The 16,360-nt window shown below is 44.3% G+C and overlaps 1 protein-coding gene across 1 annotated transcript in view; it reads left to right on the top strand.

Annotated features, from left to right (window-relative positions):
- Positions 1-1,378: 1,378 nt before the first annotated feature.
- The window catches only part of CUNH1orf87 (chromosome unknown C1orf87 homolog), a 25,455-nt gene continuing 10,473 nt past the window's right edge, over positions 1,379-16,360 (top strand). Inside the window, exons 1-10 of the mRNA XM_025208674.1 lie at positions 1,379-1,474; positions 1,564-1,685; positions 2,999-3,154; positions 6,139-6,358; positions 8,110-8,238; positions 8,812-9,075; positions 10,124-10,245; positions 11,589-11,727; positions 12,701-12,798; positions 14,807-14,877. Coding sequence (XP_025064459.1) covers positions 1,379-1,474; positions 1,564-1,685; positions 2,999-3,154; positions 6,139-6,358; positions 8,110-8,238; positions 8,812-9,075; positions 10,124-10,245; positions 11,589-11,727; positions 12,701-12,798; positions 14,807-14,877 — 1,417 coding nt within the window. The remainder of the gene's footprint in view (positions 1,475-1,563; positions 1,686-2,998; positions 3,155-6,138; positions 6,359-8,109; positions 8,239-8,811; positions 9,076-10,123; positions 10,246-11,588; positions 11,728-12,700; positions 12,799-14,806; positions 14,878-16,360) is intronic.

The following is a 16,360-nucleotide window of genomic DNA, read 5'->3' as shown; positions in this document are numbered from 1 at the left end:
TTCCCTAATATTGTCTCTGTAACCAGCTTAATCCCAATTTCCCCTCTGCAGGCTCCTCATTCATTCTCAGTCTCTCTCTCTCTCCATCTTCTTCCATCTGTTCCTGATTCCTTCATTCACTATCTGCTCTCCCTGCCTTCACTATCTGCTCTCCCTGCCCCTGTTTCTTTACACAGCCAGCTCCTGTTTCTTCTCCATGTCTCAGTTTTGTTCCTGGAACTGGCCAAACTGTTCTGAGTAAAATTAAAATCAGCCTCAGGCAGGTGTCCAGCACCAGAATTTTTTGCCAAATGGTTAAAGTTTGGCAAAGTTACAAAGAGCTAAAAACAGGGTCTTAGAATGAAAAGTGTCAGACAACCTTAAATAATAGGCTGTGCTACTAGCTGTGCCTAGATATAAACATGACCACATCTTGGGAGTCATTTGAGAATCCTTTGCGGAGAAAAGTGCCACGTATGAGCAAGAATATTGTATTTAATCAGCTGAAATGTTCAATACTTCCCAATATTCATATTAATATAAGCATTAGGCTAGAAATGGCCACGAGCTCTTTGGGGGCTGGACTTGATGATCTTCCGAGGTCCCTTCCAGCCCTAATGTCTATGAAATCTATGGAACGTACATTTTATATATAAGAAAAAGATCATTATGCAAAAGCAAAGCAATAAATTGGCTTTTCAAAAGCAATGACATTCAACTCAATGCTGTCATTCAATTCCATATTCATACATACCAGCCAAGGTATATCTGGAAAGGGTGTGAATGCAGCATGTAAAAGCAATAACTCAGCGTGGTGTATTGGCCAACTCTGAATTCCCGAGCCTTTTATTTTTTTTTTCCCTCCCATAATTTAAGACTTAATTCATTGAGCACTTTGTTATAAAATCATTTTGTCAAGTATATAAACAGTTGCCAAATCTCTTGGGGAACTGAAATATGATTGCAGCGGGAAAATATTGTTCTAATGAGCATTACATAGAGAAATCGAAACGGTGACACCATTTAGTTGTGTGTTAGCATAGCTGAGATTTATTTATTTTTTTTTTGCTGATTCTTGCTAATGATCTAACAGCACTGTTGATCCCCAAGAAAGTAATTAAAAAAAAAAAACAAATTGTCATGGGCTTTCGGGTCTTTTTTTGGTTGTTGTTACAAGATGATGTCTAGGCAGAACTCATCTGTGCAAAAGAATGACCCGAAACTTCCCTTATTTGTGCTGGATCGAGGTGAGCTCAGCAGCCCTACCAAGGTATTTCAGAAGCCTTCCCTGCAAACCCGACCCTCCTGCTCAAACGCGTGTCTTTCGGCGGAGGCTGGTGTGTCTCGCAGTGCCATCTCCGTCTCGCGGGGCCCGCGCCGCCGCCGCCCCGGGCACGCGATGCGCGGGCACTTGCCCTTGATCCGGCAGGTGCCGGACCTTGACCGCAAAGCCGCCTGCACTGCTGGAGAAGGAGAACAGCATGTTGCAAAACTGGTTTGGAAATATGGTGAGGACATCTTAGCTGAAACGGGTCTGGATGGATGGTTTGTTTGTTTTTTAATTGTTTTCTTTTTAATGACGAGCTGGGGTTTGCACAACGTGAGTGTAGCACGTGCCCGGGTCCGTGCTGGGTGCGGGCGCCGCCTCCCGCGTCCCTGACGACCGCCGGGACCGGGCCCGGGACCGGGACCGAGCCGCAGCGCGGGTGAGTCGCGGGGCTGCGCTTTTCTCCCCTTGTCTCGGCTGATCCCTGCCCTGCCAGCTGCTTTCTCAGCTGCTTTGCCCTTACTCCTGCAAGAGAGGCACCCACCGGTGTCACCCCCAGCACCTGCTTGCTCCCCAAAGCGTCCAGTCTTGTAGGGGGTGCACGCGCGGGCACATGCACCCCCTGAGCGAGGCGGTGCACCCTCGGTGACATCTGCGGGCAGTCAGCGCTCGACGCTGGGCACTGCCCGCAGCCGTGTCTGCGGGTGGTCGCTGACCCCCTAGTCGGTGCTCCCACTGCTGCCGCCGCCGTGCTCCCGCCGCTGCAAGCCACGTTTTTTCATGATCATGCCCACTAAGCAACACCATGGCCACTAATAAAGCTGTTTTTCTAGTTGCTGAGGATGGGTCGCTTCTCGACCTCTTGCGTGGTGGCTTCTTAACCTGGCCGGGGAAATACCGTGCATCTGGGTCCAAGACGGCAGCTTGCTGGAACGGCTTTGCAGGGGAAACGCTCTTCTGGGCAGCCGACCCGCTCTTCTGGCGTGGTTCGGTACCCACCGAGGTGTAACGTCTGTAAGCCCAGTTTATGGAAATGGGAGTCTCTTGCTTGCTCCGAGGGCCTTATGTCTAAGGGCAAGCAAAACTCGGGGGCACCTGAACCCCAAGTCTCTGGGCTTGGGCCTGCAAGTAGGAAGCCCACCAAAGGTTTTTGGAAACATCTGAAGCCCCAGGTACGGGTGGAGGATGTTGGCTGGTAGTAGGGCCACTTATGGTTCTGGACTTTTGGGCTTGAAATTAGTTTTGGCTAATTTGGCCTTGGATAAAATTTTTTTTAAAAAAAGCCACTTTTCTAGCATGGGGTAGTACCCCCCGAGGTAATGTCTAGTTAACCTCCCACTTTCTCTTCTAGAGGGAAGATCTTGACTTTATGCCCACCTTATGACTTTATGCCCACTTTAAGACTCCCCCCTAGCTTGCTCCTGCGGCTGAGGGCAAGCGAAACTCGAGGGCACCGTAGGACATGTAGGATGCCCTACAAATGATTTGGAAACATCTGAAGCCTCAGGCAGGGGTGGAGGATGTTTGCCGGTAGTAGGGCCACATATGGTTCTTGAATGACTCACGGGTTTGGAATTGATTTGTCTGATTGGTTTGAAACAGGAAAATTTTTCTGAAAAAAAAAAAAAAAATCCAGGCAGTCTGGAGGGTGTGTGGCTTCCCTGCTTACTCCAGCACAGGCTGGCTCTGCTCCCAAGGGGCGAGATGGCAGATTTGGTCTGACTGGCCATGCCGTGTTGTGTAATGTTACAGGGGAACAGCCGTGGAGTCGACAGAGCGTGAGCCGAACCCAGCGCGCACCATGGCTTCAGTCAGGAGTGTCCCCTATGGAAATAGCATGAACACGGAGACCATTGTGAAAATCATCGGGAGCAAATACATCCGCTGCACTGTAGAAAAACCCATGGTGTAAGTATAGTCTTGGGAGAGCTCCATTGCAGGCAAACACACTTGTGGGCTTGTTGGGTAAAGCACTGCTCCAGGAGCCTGAAATGCTGAGGAAAAGTTAGTATTATATAATAATATCATAGATATTTTGGATACATCCAATGAAACATGGAAGTGAGCATCCCAAAGTCTGAGAGCTACACACTAGTGCACAGGGGGCATGTCTACATGTGCAATGAATGCAAGCAATAAGCTGCATAGTTTATTGCTCTGGAGTTTATTGTTCCTGCGCACATCATTTGAACGCACGCCCAGGACTGCAGCACATTGAGCCAGGACAGAGCAGCCCTGGCAGGCAGGGGGCTCTGGGGGTCAGCCCTCCGGGGCTCAGCCTACTGCAAAGGGGCTGGCTGGGGCACAACAGAGCTTCAGCGTGGGGCTAGCCAGCAGGCAGCCCCCACATTGAAGCACCCTCATGCCCCTGCCAGCCTTTCCAGTGTCTACACATACGTTGTTGTGGAGTTTTTACTCCACAGCAGGATAGTACTTGTATTTACAAGTAGTAACTGAACTTGTATTTACTATTATTTACAACTACTATCCCGTTGCTGAGTTTAGTCCAGCCTAATAGGAGTCCAAGCGTAGATGCCAAGATATTGCACCGCTAATTAGTCAACTGCACATTAAACGTCTCGTGTAGATGCGCCCAGAATTTAGAGAAGATATTATGACAGCAAGGCTGACCAGAAGGTATTTGCAATAACAAATAAGGGTGAGAAATGAATTGGAATGATAAAGTTTAGTATATATATAATATTGATAAAGTTTAGTATATATATAATATTCACCTTTCTTCAGCATTTCACTCTTGCAATGGTGCTTTATCCAGCCATACCATGAGTGTATTTGCCTAAACACTGGTTAGTGTGTGTGTGTGTGTGTGTGTAATAAATTGGGGACTTTCCAGGAGCTTGGGTCAAAAACAGATTTCTTAACTTAAGGCTTGACTGAGCATGGTTTGCACGTAGCGCTGGATTTTCTGTGTGTGGGCCTCATTACTTGCGCGGGGAGTGATGGAGGGTGCTCAGGGTTTTTGAGAATCAGGAACCTGAGGCATCTAAAATATGGACTGTGGTTTAGATTTTTGAAGGGACTTTAGATAAAACTGTGGCTGACCAGATTTTTTTAAGTGCTCAGGATCTCCCAGCTCCCACTGAGAGCAATGGGGCACTTTGTGTAGGAGTTAGACTGGGTGATGAGCTGTTCAGAAAATTTGGATCATGCAAAGCTGCTGAGGGCACTGGGTATTTGGGGCAACATTTTCAAAAGCAGCTAAGTGATTTAGGCTCCCCAGTCCCAGTAAAAGTCAGCCAGGTGAGCTAACCCTCAACTAGCTAACTCTCAACTAGTTTGGGTAATCAGAAGTAATATAACTGCATTAAAGCAATGTCTTGACAATTTAGTTTATCATAGCTACCTTGGTGTCTATGCATGCCACTACATTATGCAATGTCAATACACTCACTTTTTTATGGGAATTAACTATCTGAGAACCTGTAGGCAACTTTGACAATTAATCTTAGTTTAGGTTCTTGTATTGGAAAACCTTGGCCCAGATAGACCGGCTGACAGATTGGAATTGGCTTCTTTTAGAAAATAAAGAAAAAAAGGAGAGGCATGATTTCTAAATCTAGCAATAGAAAATATTTTTGTAGTCCAGTGAAAGTAAAAACAAACATTCAATAGGTAGCATTATAGAAAAGAACAGCACAGCAGGACATTTCTGTGGACTTTTTCTACACATGTGCTTATAAAGAATCTCCACTGATACTTTTAAACATATGGTTGTGTGTGTATGTGTTTCCATCTAACTAGATTGGAAACCACGTACTCTGTGATATATATAAAGACTAACAAATTATACTTGTTTTTATGTAGTTGATAACATATCACATGTTGATGCTGACATTTAGTGACACTGTTTTCATGAATCAAAAAGAATGGTATTAATAATAAATGGTAAGAAGCTTCAAAGATTTGTGCCCATATTTCATTCCTGTAAGTGCTAATCTTCAAAAGGAAAAGACAGAAATTGAGTGGTCAGTCTTCCAGTCCTCACAAAATTTAAAAAAATTCATTTGATAATCTCACCTGGTTAACTGTGAGTAGCAGCTTGTTCCCCTAAGATATTTTAGCACAATATGGAATAACTAGCTTGCTCAAATGCCAAGTGTAAATTGAAATAATAAAACCCACCAATCCCACTTGTTTCAGGGATGTTCGGGGTTGACTGGACTCTAGTATCTTATACTAATGACAGAGAGCAATGCAGGCTGTAAAATGCATGCAATCTCTGCACAGTGATTGGGGTAATAGAAAAAATAACCTGCTTGATAATTAGGAGCAGAATTTGAGGCAGAATTAAAATAACTGGATTTCTAATGTAGCATCTGGGAAGAGTGAGGGAGACTGTAAATAATTCCAGTGTCACTTTTAACTAAAAATCCATTTGCCTAGGTGCTTAGCTAAACTTCTGTTGCCGACTTCTCAGTGAACACGTATGGTCAAGATGCTGGCATAAAATGACATGATATGGGTCAGTGTTTCAATCCAAGACAATAAAGGAGGGGAATGTGTACCATGACACTATAAGTATACCTGTTATTTAGTTCTTGCTTCTAATTGGTAAAACCCTATAACAATAACGCTTTCCTCTTCCTAACATTTCTTTCTCTGCAAGTTTTGCAGAAGTAAGAGGAAATTGTACTCAATACACAGTAGCTTGCAATTCTCTGGTCTGTATGATACAGAAGATCAGGCTTGAAATCTAACAGTCTCTTCTGACCTTAAGCTCTAATCCCCAGCCAGCTCCCTGCTAATACCTGAACCTTTCTATCCAATCAGTTAACTTTCTAAAGACAAAATATTTTCCATGTTACTATTTAATCTTCATGCAAATGGAACATATATTTGCACCATGTTATATCTACGCTTTTTTTTCACAGCACGGGAAAGGAGAGCATGGAGGTTGAAACTCAAGCTGCACTCAAGAAGTTGCCCCCTTCTAATACAAGACAGATACATGGAAACCCTCCAGGTCTCAGTAACTCTCTTTGTCAACAGATCAATTATGACTTTGATTATGCAAGACAGAATAAAGGCAAACAGGAAGAGGACAAGTCTAAACACGCACGAACAAGCAGCAGCAGACTTTTGGATGGCAAAGTGAGTTGCCATAACTGCAGCCGCAACATTTTGAATTGCACAGTTCTCCTAAGGAAAACTCTGTGGAAAATCCTTAATGTCAAACTGGATGGAAATAAGCAGATCTCTGCAGCAGTATAAATAATCTGCTGTGCATTAAGAGCCTAGTAATGCAAGCCTTATGCCATTGAGGACTCTGGAGTCCTCTTGAAGTCAAGATGAGTACAGGTGCCACACTCAGCTCCTTAGCAAGTTGAGGATCTCAGAAGGCTTTGCAGACGAGTTAAGCTCTATCATGCACCTGTGAAATTCCTGAATCCTCATCTTATAGATGGACAAACTGGTGCACTTAAATAGGAGTCTAGATTTTAAAGGGATCAGTAATTCGAGGTGCCTGATTTAGGGGTACCGTGTGCCTGGCAGGTCTGAGGCCACGTTGGTGAGTTAAATGGAGATGTTGCCTTCGGGTGGAAAGATTTTAAAAATTTGGTGTCAGCCCTGAGTATGGGATGGCCCAGAGCTGCCCCATCTGAGTGGAAATTGTGATGTTGTGCCTCTAACCTCCTTGCTTTCAGGGCTTGTTGCCTTCCTTACTTCCTTGCTCAGCTCTGCTTTTCCTACTCTTTGCTTCCCCTGCTTGGAGGAACTGTCATGTGCACGGGCTCTGTTCTGTCCCCTGCAACGGGAGCGTTCGGAGGGCCATATCAGTTGGGGGTCTTGCTCCCCCATTTCTTCACTGTACAGGATTGCTATCCAGCCCTCTTGGCTGTAAGACCAATGACAGATTTCCACAGCAAAAGCTAACACATCTGTTTCCTAGTTCAGCAACTTCCTAGCCAGGAAATTAATTTCTCCCTCCTTATCTCTCCCAGAGTATGTACAGTTGTTTGTTGTATGTATAGCTAGGCCCTACTTTCACAGCTCAGAGCAAATTTTTGCCACTTCTCCTCCAACCAAGGCATTTCATGAATAAATCATACCATGATTTGGAAGGCCGATATTTGGGACATTGTTTCTGTACTTGGAACCCGTTGTTAAGGCAAGACAAATCTGATGGACATAGGGCACTATGGGGAGGACACAGTGGTCATAAAGGATCCACTGACTTTCCAGATCACTATTTTTTTTTTTGGTTTTGAACTCATTGGGACAGCAGTGCCTAAATTACATTTCACTTAGCCCCAGTGTCAATTTAGACCTCATCAAAAAATAAAGGAGAGACTTGTTACTGATTCAGATTTTTGTGAAAGGAACTGATTCATTGATACAGACTTCCTCCTCAAAATTTTGGGATTGAATTAATCTCTTGCTGAAAGTAGTGAGCACTTTTCACCTTAATCTCTCATGTGGGCGGTTGTTTCTAATGCTCAGCATAACAAATGAAGCACTTTAAACCTGTTGCTGGAAACTTGAATGTGACATGGATTAGATCGTCTATCTGAGCACCATTGCCCTCTCCCGGAGGGAATCAGAACTGCACCGCTACGAGTCACGAGCACTCTTAAAGGATTCGTCTTTATCTTAAGCAGTGAGGGAAGGGATTTCAGAGCTGCAGGAGCTATTTATAGGAATAGAAGTGTCTGCTGTAATATATGTTTCATTTAAACATGTGTTAGTGTTAGAGCGTAAATATGTCTGCTTTTTTAAGTCGAGATAACCAGCATATGCTCTGCGTGGTGACAAAAGTCAGCATTTCATATTTGCACTCAAAGAGCGGAGACATTTATACTCCTTTGATCACCTCGCATCTAATTCTGCATTTCATTTCCCAGGTTTCAAAATCATCAAATATTCAGTGCGTCAGTGTCCCCTCAGGAGACCAGACTTTGTCCTATATTCATGTCCTCCAAAAGCCATTTCTGAGAGTTCAGTCTTTAGGACAACAAGTAGGAGAGCACCAGGTAACCGTACTTAAATATTGCCATAATTGTTCACCTAGTAAACATTTTGTATGATGTTCTGGCTCATTATGGGCACACTCCTTACATAAATCACATTTATTCTAAAGGGAAAGAAGACAGAGAAAAGGTGGCTGTAAATCATCAGGTCCCAACACCAGCTAGAAAAGCTCTCACTGTCACTTAGAGCAGCTAAGTTATGTCACCAGCAGTTGAGGATCATTCAGAAGTCCTAGGGGCCCCAATCCACCACCTCCTGTCCTTAGCATGCTCCATAAAGTGAGCAAAGTGACCGGAGCGATGTCACTGCCTGCAACCCTACAATTCATCTGTGGCAAGGGAAGTCCTCGGCTGCCCATTTGGGGAACCTTTATTGCTGCCACGTTGCTTCGGCAGCACTCGGCATTGCTCAGTAGAGAGAGGCTTGCTCAGTAGAGACATTCAAATGGGGCTGTAATGCAGTGTTCACTGAAACGTCGCTTTGCCACCTCTTCTATGAGTGACCATATATTACATGATCACCGCTCTTTTTAAAACCGGGCGATCGACCAAGTTATCATGCTTAATTTCCACCAGGTTGTCAACCAAGGGCCAACAGAGTCACCGGAGGAAGACGATTCTCTCCTGACTCTAGTCAGAAATGAATTTGGACGGGCTCCTTTTAAGTTGGCTTTGTTGGAAGAAGTGCAGAGAGAGCTTAAGGCTCTGGATCCCACCTTCTCGGGCTTTCTTCCTCAGTCACAGCTGAGCTGTCTCCTTCTGAAGCATGAAGTCCCTCTACAATTACCGACTGTCAAGCTTCTTTTTGAGAGGTTTTCCAAAGCAAATGACTCTGAACTGGTATGTTAATCTAAATGTCTTAACTGGGGGGGGTCAATTTGCCTTTTATTTATTTATCTTTCTTATCCATGTAAATCAAGTAGAAGAGATTAATAGGCAATAACTTTTAACTTAATGATGCTTGTATTTTGGCTTGATTTTCTACTTGGGGGTTAGTCTGCACTATAGCAAACATGGCCTACCTGACTGGTCTGTTTTGGCACACTTCCTGTCTTTTGCCATGCCGTCAGGGCTGCCGCTGTAATCGGTTGCAGGCCCCGACAGCAGAAAGGAAGTTGTAACATACTGGCAATTGTGCTTATGTGCCAGTGCCCACAATGATCCAACTACAGACGTTAGCTCATGGGATTTAAAAAAATTGCTTGGCATCATTGACTGGAAATGGCACAGAGTTAGGCTAATGCCGAGGGCTTTTGAAAATCCCACCTGTTAACTCTAGTACAGCTGCTTGTGGAGAGTTTTCCTCACCTCAAGAATCAAAGACCCGTCATTTTTAGCTAATGGGGCTGACATTGCATTTCCCTGCACTGTGCTGTTGAATGCATGAACCATGCAACTGAGTCAGCATGCACTGTGCTGTTGAATGCATGAACCATGCAGCTGGGTCAGCCCCCTCCACGCAGCCACACCGGCAGTGACACTTGGCACCCACCTTTTATCCCCAGTGGAGCCCCCAGATGTTGCTGCACCTGTTTAGTAGAGGCAGAGGCAGGACTTGCTCCGCAGTTTTTAGCAATAGTACTTTTCCAGCAACATTTACTCAACTCTTGCTGTTAGGTCTCCGTTTTCCTCGCACATACCTCTTTCCTGTCCTCACCTACTGTGCTCCTCATCTCGTTGTCTCCTTTCTATCTCTTCATCCTCAACTGGGATGTATATTTTATATAAAGATCCAGTGTCCAGTGAAGTTAGCAAAGACACTGGGACTCACTCTTTGGAAATAAAATTGAATATAATTCCCCCCCCCAACCAATATGTGAAAGGTTAAAATAAACTGATATTCCTCTACTCCGTTTATTTATGCTCATACCCACTTGTATTTTTGTAGGTGAATTATGACAAGCTGGTTCAGTTTTTAAGACTAGCTGCAGCAATTAAAATGCAGAATATCGAGACATGTGCTCCGGGTCTTCAAGTAAAGAGTCTAACTGCAAAGGATCAAAGCAAAAGGTTCTATTTTTGTTTTTTACATGTACTAATTACTCTGAGCAAATGAGCAATGTATCTGGGAAATCATCCTTTCTCAGGTTTCCATCTGGTAAAAGTCTTGTAGGTGCTATATCTTCAAAATATTTTCACTCCTTCACTTTTCATTGAGGATTCTCGAGTCAGAAATGGCTCTCCAATTAAGAAATGTTTTACATAGTTCAGAGGAACACAGATTTTTTCTCTTGGATCCATTCAAATCACTCCTAGAGCAACATGTTTTGGGTCTGTGAACACCTACACTATATAATGCTGGGAAGCATCATTTGAGATTATACAGAATCTCTTTACTTAACCTTGGCAAGGAAAAAACGTTTCAATTAGAGAAAGCATTTTAATGTTATATTTGTGTGTGCAAGTGCATCTTTTGGTGCAAATACTGGCTTAACATCCCTGCAAACGGACGTTCTGACTGCCCAGACACACTTTCAGTGCATGCCACCCTCCTACCAATGTATGTAACAAATGAACAAAGGTTATGCACCTCTTGCATTCTTCATTTTACTGCTGAAATTCAGGTGGAATAGTGGGTTTTTTGGGATGTGAACACCAGTGCATGAGCAGCTGGACTGAGATGATCACCTCATTTCTTATAGTCCACCACGCAGCAATCAGACACCAGTATATTTCTGTCCCCTGAGACTACTTGTTCTAATCATTGCATGTCACAGTGACATTAGGCAGTACCAAGTGTCACAGAATGAGAAGTTTTCCACAGAGAAAGGGTTTTATTAAAGCATGCATTAAGCTTACTATTACCAGAAAGAGCCTGAGGCAAAGACAAGGCTGATATTTATGATAGATGGCTCACAGCCATGCCATCTCCACTGTGCTTCTGTCAGAGCCTATAGAGTTGGGCCCATTTGGTATTGGAGTGGAAAACCTCCAAGGAAACGTGGCTCACTACAGGTGTTGGGTCAGTAGATGTTCCTTTTCCTTCCAAGTCGATACTGAGCCCACTATCAACTTGTAGCTGGGCGGCATTCAGGCGTTTGAAGGTACCATATTTTAAGTGAAACAACAAAGTTCTAAGGTCCTGATAAAACTGTCAATATAAATCTTAGAGCAATTTTCACAGGAATCAGAGCATTAAATCTGATAATCTGGCCAATATCTGGCATGGATAATTGCACCTTGCTTACCCTATCATTTTAGCTGGAGCGCTGTTTTTCTTCTCTTCCTACCTTCACCTGCCAGTGTATGCTAGAGTTTCTTTGTCTCACAGGAAGGGGGATGTACTTTTAAAGCATTTGGGGCTCTTTGGGGGATGACAATAAATTGGTATTCTGTATATTTTAATTCCCTAGCTTTCTGACTTCCGAAGACCCAGTACAGGCCTTGAAGCAAGCAATAAAGGAATGTAAAGGGGAACTGGACATAGAAAAGCTGAGCTTGAGTTTTCAGAAAGAAGACAAGTCCTCTTCAGGCCTTCTCTCATTTTGTAAAGTAAGTAGGTACACTGCTTTAGGTTGTACCCTGCATTATCCCAGCGGTAGGGATCCCATTCCTTAAGCTTAAAAATGTTGAAGCATGAGAGGTGGGGAGAGCTGAAGAGCAGGTGTCACAAGCCCCAAAACTGGTTTTATTAAAACTTGTGGCCTTGTAAAGTTTAGACTGCTCCTATATTATAGCCAGTGGGTGGAAAAAAAATTCATGGAAAATCAGTGGTAGAGCTTAAATGAATTTCTCAGTAGACGGAAAGTTGAGGCTTTATACTATGCAAGAGACAGTAATGTGTCATTGCTCATTGTGTCACCAACCTATAATGACAAGTGAGAGGGAGAAGGGACGTTTTGGATAAGAATAGGGATGAGTGCTTTTGGGGTTATCCAGCACACAAATTAAAGAGTTTGCCTGCGTTTTTTGGTCTTTTGGTTTTCATTTAAATGTAGGCTTATAAGTTATTTTTAATTCTTTTTGGTAGATCATGGTTAGAAAATGTTAGCCTTTTGTCCAACATTTTTAAACATAAAATGCTTGGCTGACAACTCTGAGATCCTCTGAAAACACTGTTTTTCAGTTTTTCAAAAAAATTTTGAAAATTGGGTATTTCTCACCAAAAAAAAAAATCTTCATTTAGTTGCAATCCTACTTTCAGTTAAAAAATGGAACATTTCCAGCTGGTATTATTCATACACCGTCACTTGATTCTGGGTTGAGTTTGCATTCAGAATTCTCCCTGGAGGCCGGCAGAGTTTTGCATGTGCAGTGTTTGAAGTCATCCTCCTAAGACATGGATCAGCCAGAGGCGCACTGCACACAGGCATAAAGAATTTTGTTAGCATGTTTTAGAATGCTTTTCTGTGACGCTTTTGCACAGGAGTTGGTGTGTCTGATTTTAACCTGATTCATAGTAAATCCTGCTCCTCATAAATCACTTGGTTAATACCAGCTTTCAATGGACATCTTATATTTCCAGGTTGAGATGATTTGCCAGAAGCATGGATTAGCACTAACTCCTTTGTTGCTGGAAGCTTTGTTCAAGAAACATGAGTTGTGCACAGGAGGCAGAGTACAGTGAGTGTTTAATACCATCTTCACTTGATACTTCTTTCTAGTGCGTCCTTAAAGTTGCACTAGACATGGGTCTCTTTCATCACTCTGCTCTTAGGTGTGTCATAGAGACCGGCAATTACAGTGGCAGGTCCAGAACCTGAGATGAAAGACCATCCACTGTTTGATTCTCCACCATACTTTCCTAGCAGCTTGAAACAGGATGGGCCCTTTGCTTTCAAGGCTGGATCCTGCAGAACACTGAGAGCCCTTTATACCTAAGGGATAATAAATGAATGCTGTGTGCCCTTGGAGGCTGGAGGCCATGGCAACCACCCGCAGACAGCGGCAGTGTTGGTGGCAGGGTAGTGGCAGCAGTGAGCGGGGAGCTCCAGCAGGCAGCTGTGGCAGTGTCAGCAGTGGGCTAAGTGGGGAGCTCCCACAGGCAGCCACAGTGGTGTTGGAGGCAGAGAGAGGGACGGGGTTGCGAGCGCCAACTGATGGTCAGCGACCACCTGCAGATGCCACCGGCAGCGGTGGCGGCAGCCAGTGGTGATCACGGACTGCCTGCAGATGCCACCGGTGGTGTTGGTGGCAAAGTGGGGTGGTGAGTGGTGACTGCCCGCAGGCGCCGCCAACAGCATTGGCGGCGCTTTTTGCAGGCGGTGCACCGCCAAGCTCAGGGGGTGCACGTGCACCCGCATGCACCCCCTACGCATCACCAATGGGATAATAGAGGGTCAATGAAAGCTCACATGGCCTCATCTGGGAGCTGTTCAACACCACACACCAGTAGATCTTATATCTCCCCTGATGGTTCTTTGACTGTTTAATGCCAGTGGCATGATACTGGATCAGATGGACCACAGGCTTGGTCCAGTATAACAACTCCCATACTCCTGCACCTGCAGTTTAGGCCTGAGTTTACCTTCAGAGGACTCTTAATGCAGGAGTGTGTTGGTGACTGTCCAAGTACAGACGTATCATAGCTTGCCTCATATGCTAGACAGTTACCTATGTGTAGTGCAGTGAGGACACCGTAATGCCACTGACCTTCAGTGAGGAATTACATTTGAAAGGGATCAACTGTTCCACGCACTTACCATCTTTGGCTAAAGCCTTGTCTGTTAAATTAAACCCATTTCATTAAAGACTTTAGATGCCGCTTGCCCATATGCAGAATTACATCTTCAGAGATTAAAAAATCCAATATAAACAAAATAAATCTAGGGAGCTGAATGCATGAATCATTATTTTAGTACATATTGTCCTTTCTAATCTGCAGTCCAATTGTGAAGCCATTTGCAATGCTGCTTCTTAGTAATTAGCAGGAATCAAGCTCTGAGCCACTTTCTGATTAAATGTGTTTAAAATCAATAAAACATCATGAGTGATTATAGTCACGTGAACTTATTCCTCTTGAACAAAGCAGAATAAGTTATGTCCTCTCTTTAACTTGTGAAAAAAAAAATTGGGGGCTGGAAGGAGGAGGAATGTCTGGTATTGCTACACATCTCTTTTCTTTAGTCCTTTTAAGGGCCTTTCTCCCAGTCTTTTGCAGAAGTGGAGAGGGGTCAGGTTATTTTCCGGAGCCTGCAAGAGTGGAAAGAAACTCTGGATAAGTCCCATACAGGATTGCTAAGTGATGTGCTGAGAGCTCCACGTAAAATTTGATCTTCTCCAACTTTAAGGACAATCTTAACATTGCACATTGCACTGGCAAATATGGGGGCAACCCCTTTTGAAAGCATTGTCTCAAGCACATGTGTACAGTTTGTTATATGATTTATTGAATGCATTGGCATGCATTAGGCTTTATTCATGCAATTAATTATCTTGCTCTGCTGCATATTTATAATGTCATTTTTCCTTTCAAAAGTATTTTTACACATTTATTTCTAAGTTTTAACTAGATCTCTGGCTTAATTTGCATAGCTCCGATGGGGCAAACTGGTTTGGGGTTTTTTTGTGGGGAAGGGAGGAGGAAGTAGAAACTGGGAATATTTCATTTCAAAATGTTTTTTTCATGCAGATGGAGGAAGCTTGTGGAGTTACTCAAGGAAGCTCACTCAGATATGACCTCTAATTTGCCTCTTCCTGCAGGTAAGTTAAGGGGTTGTCAGTCTAAATCACATCTATGAGATATAATAAGCAGCCTGAAAATAGTCTTTTACAAGACTAGCGGTTTCTGAAATGTCTTGTTTCTAAGTAGCAAGCTGTCTTCTAACCAGTGCCTTGCTGTTGGTAATGCCATCCTCCCAAGGGACCATGCTGAGCACTTTTTCTTTCAAAATGAAAAGGTCTTACAAATCTGGAACCAAAAAAGAAGAAAGTTCATCAAACATTTGTCTCAATCCTAATTAGCAGAACAATGTATATTTTCCAAAGGCAAGTGGTGCATCATAATTCCCCACAGCTGGATTCATGCAGTCAACTCAGGATGTTCACTGCTTGTAATTGGAAAGCCGATCCTTTCTCTCTCAGTGCACCTGTTTCACTGTATTTTACCTTTTTCTCCTTTTAATGTGCTTTCCTACCACTGCTGTTGTAAAATATGATACTTATAGGGGGGAAAAATCATGCAGATGTATAGGGCAAATAGTGTAAGCGGATGCAGCTGCAATGCTGATGCATAGCAAGCAGGGCAAGGTGGGGTGGGGGTCTCCGCGTGGTGTGGCAGGGAAGCTCCATTCACTTGCCTCCCTTCTCTCTCAGCCCCCGCACCATATATATTATATGGTGCAGCACTGCATTGTCCTGCTCCTGTAGCCACAAGGCAGCATGAGGCTTCCTTCACTGCTGTACAATGCTCCCCCCCTGTCAAGACCCTTTGTCGCAGCCGGTAAAACTCTGCACTGCCCATGTTGGGTCACAAGATCTGGTACCTCGGCTCCACACAAAGGCATGTATCTAGGGGCAGGGGACGCCATTCCACTTGCCCCACTTGGCCCCTTACACTCCTGGGTGTGGTGCTGCACTGTCCAGCTCCTATGGCCCAGCATGGGCAGTGTGGCATTTCCCCTGCTATGGCAAAGACCCCCGGTGAGGGGGCAGTATCCTGGCATCCTCTCCTAGTCAGCCCTTGGGATGGGTGCCCCTCTTGCCCTGCACTAGTTATCCCCCAGCTGCAATGTCCTCAGTGCATCTCTCTCAATTGATGCCAGCTGAGGATCTGCTTCTCTTAGGTTCAGGAGACTTATCTTAGGAATGCATTGACCCGAAGGATGCAAAGATGATGCTGGACCTGAAGTTTTATTGCCTTGTACCTTATTGATACCAGTGCAGAGTGGGCACCGCAGGCTACCAAAGCCAAATGGTTGGTATCAGCCCAAATGATGATGGGAGGCTTGTTAGATAGCAAAGTGCTGTGCAACCGCATTGATGTCGGTGGGGGGTGTTGATACTCAGTGCCCTGGAAGATAAGGGTCATAGTGACCCTAGGTGTATCGATGCAGGTACAGGCCAGGCATTAATCAAAGTTCTCCTGCTTGGGAGGGTTTCATTTGCTTTGCCACATGTCCGACTTAGCTCTGTGTTGTAGCAGGGTAGCTCATATTGGAAAGCTTTAACATGGTCTTCTTGTTTC

Source organism: Alligator sinensis, unplaced genomic scaffold (assembly GCF_000455745.1).
Source record: "Alligator sinensis unplaced genomic scaffold, ASM45574v1 scaffold588_1, whole genome shotgun sequence".
Taxonomy (NCBI): domain Eukaryota; kingdom Metazoa; phylum Chordata; order Crocodylia; family Alligatoridae; genus Alligator; species Alligator sinensis.
This window is presented reverse-complemented; position numbering and strand designations above follow the sequence as displayed.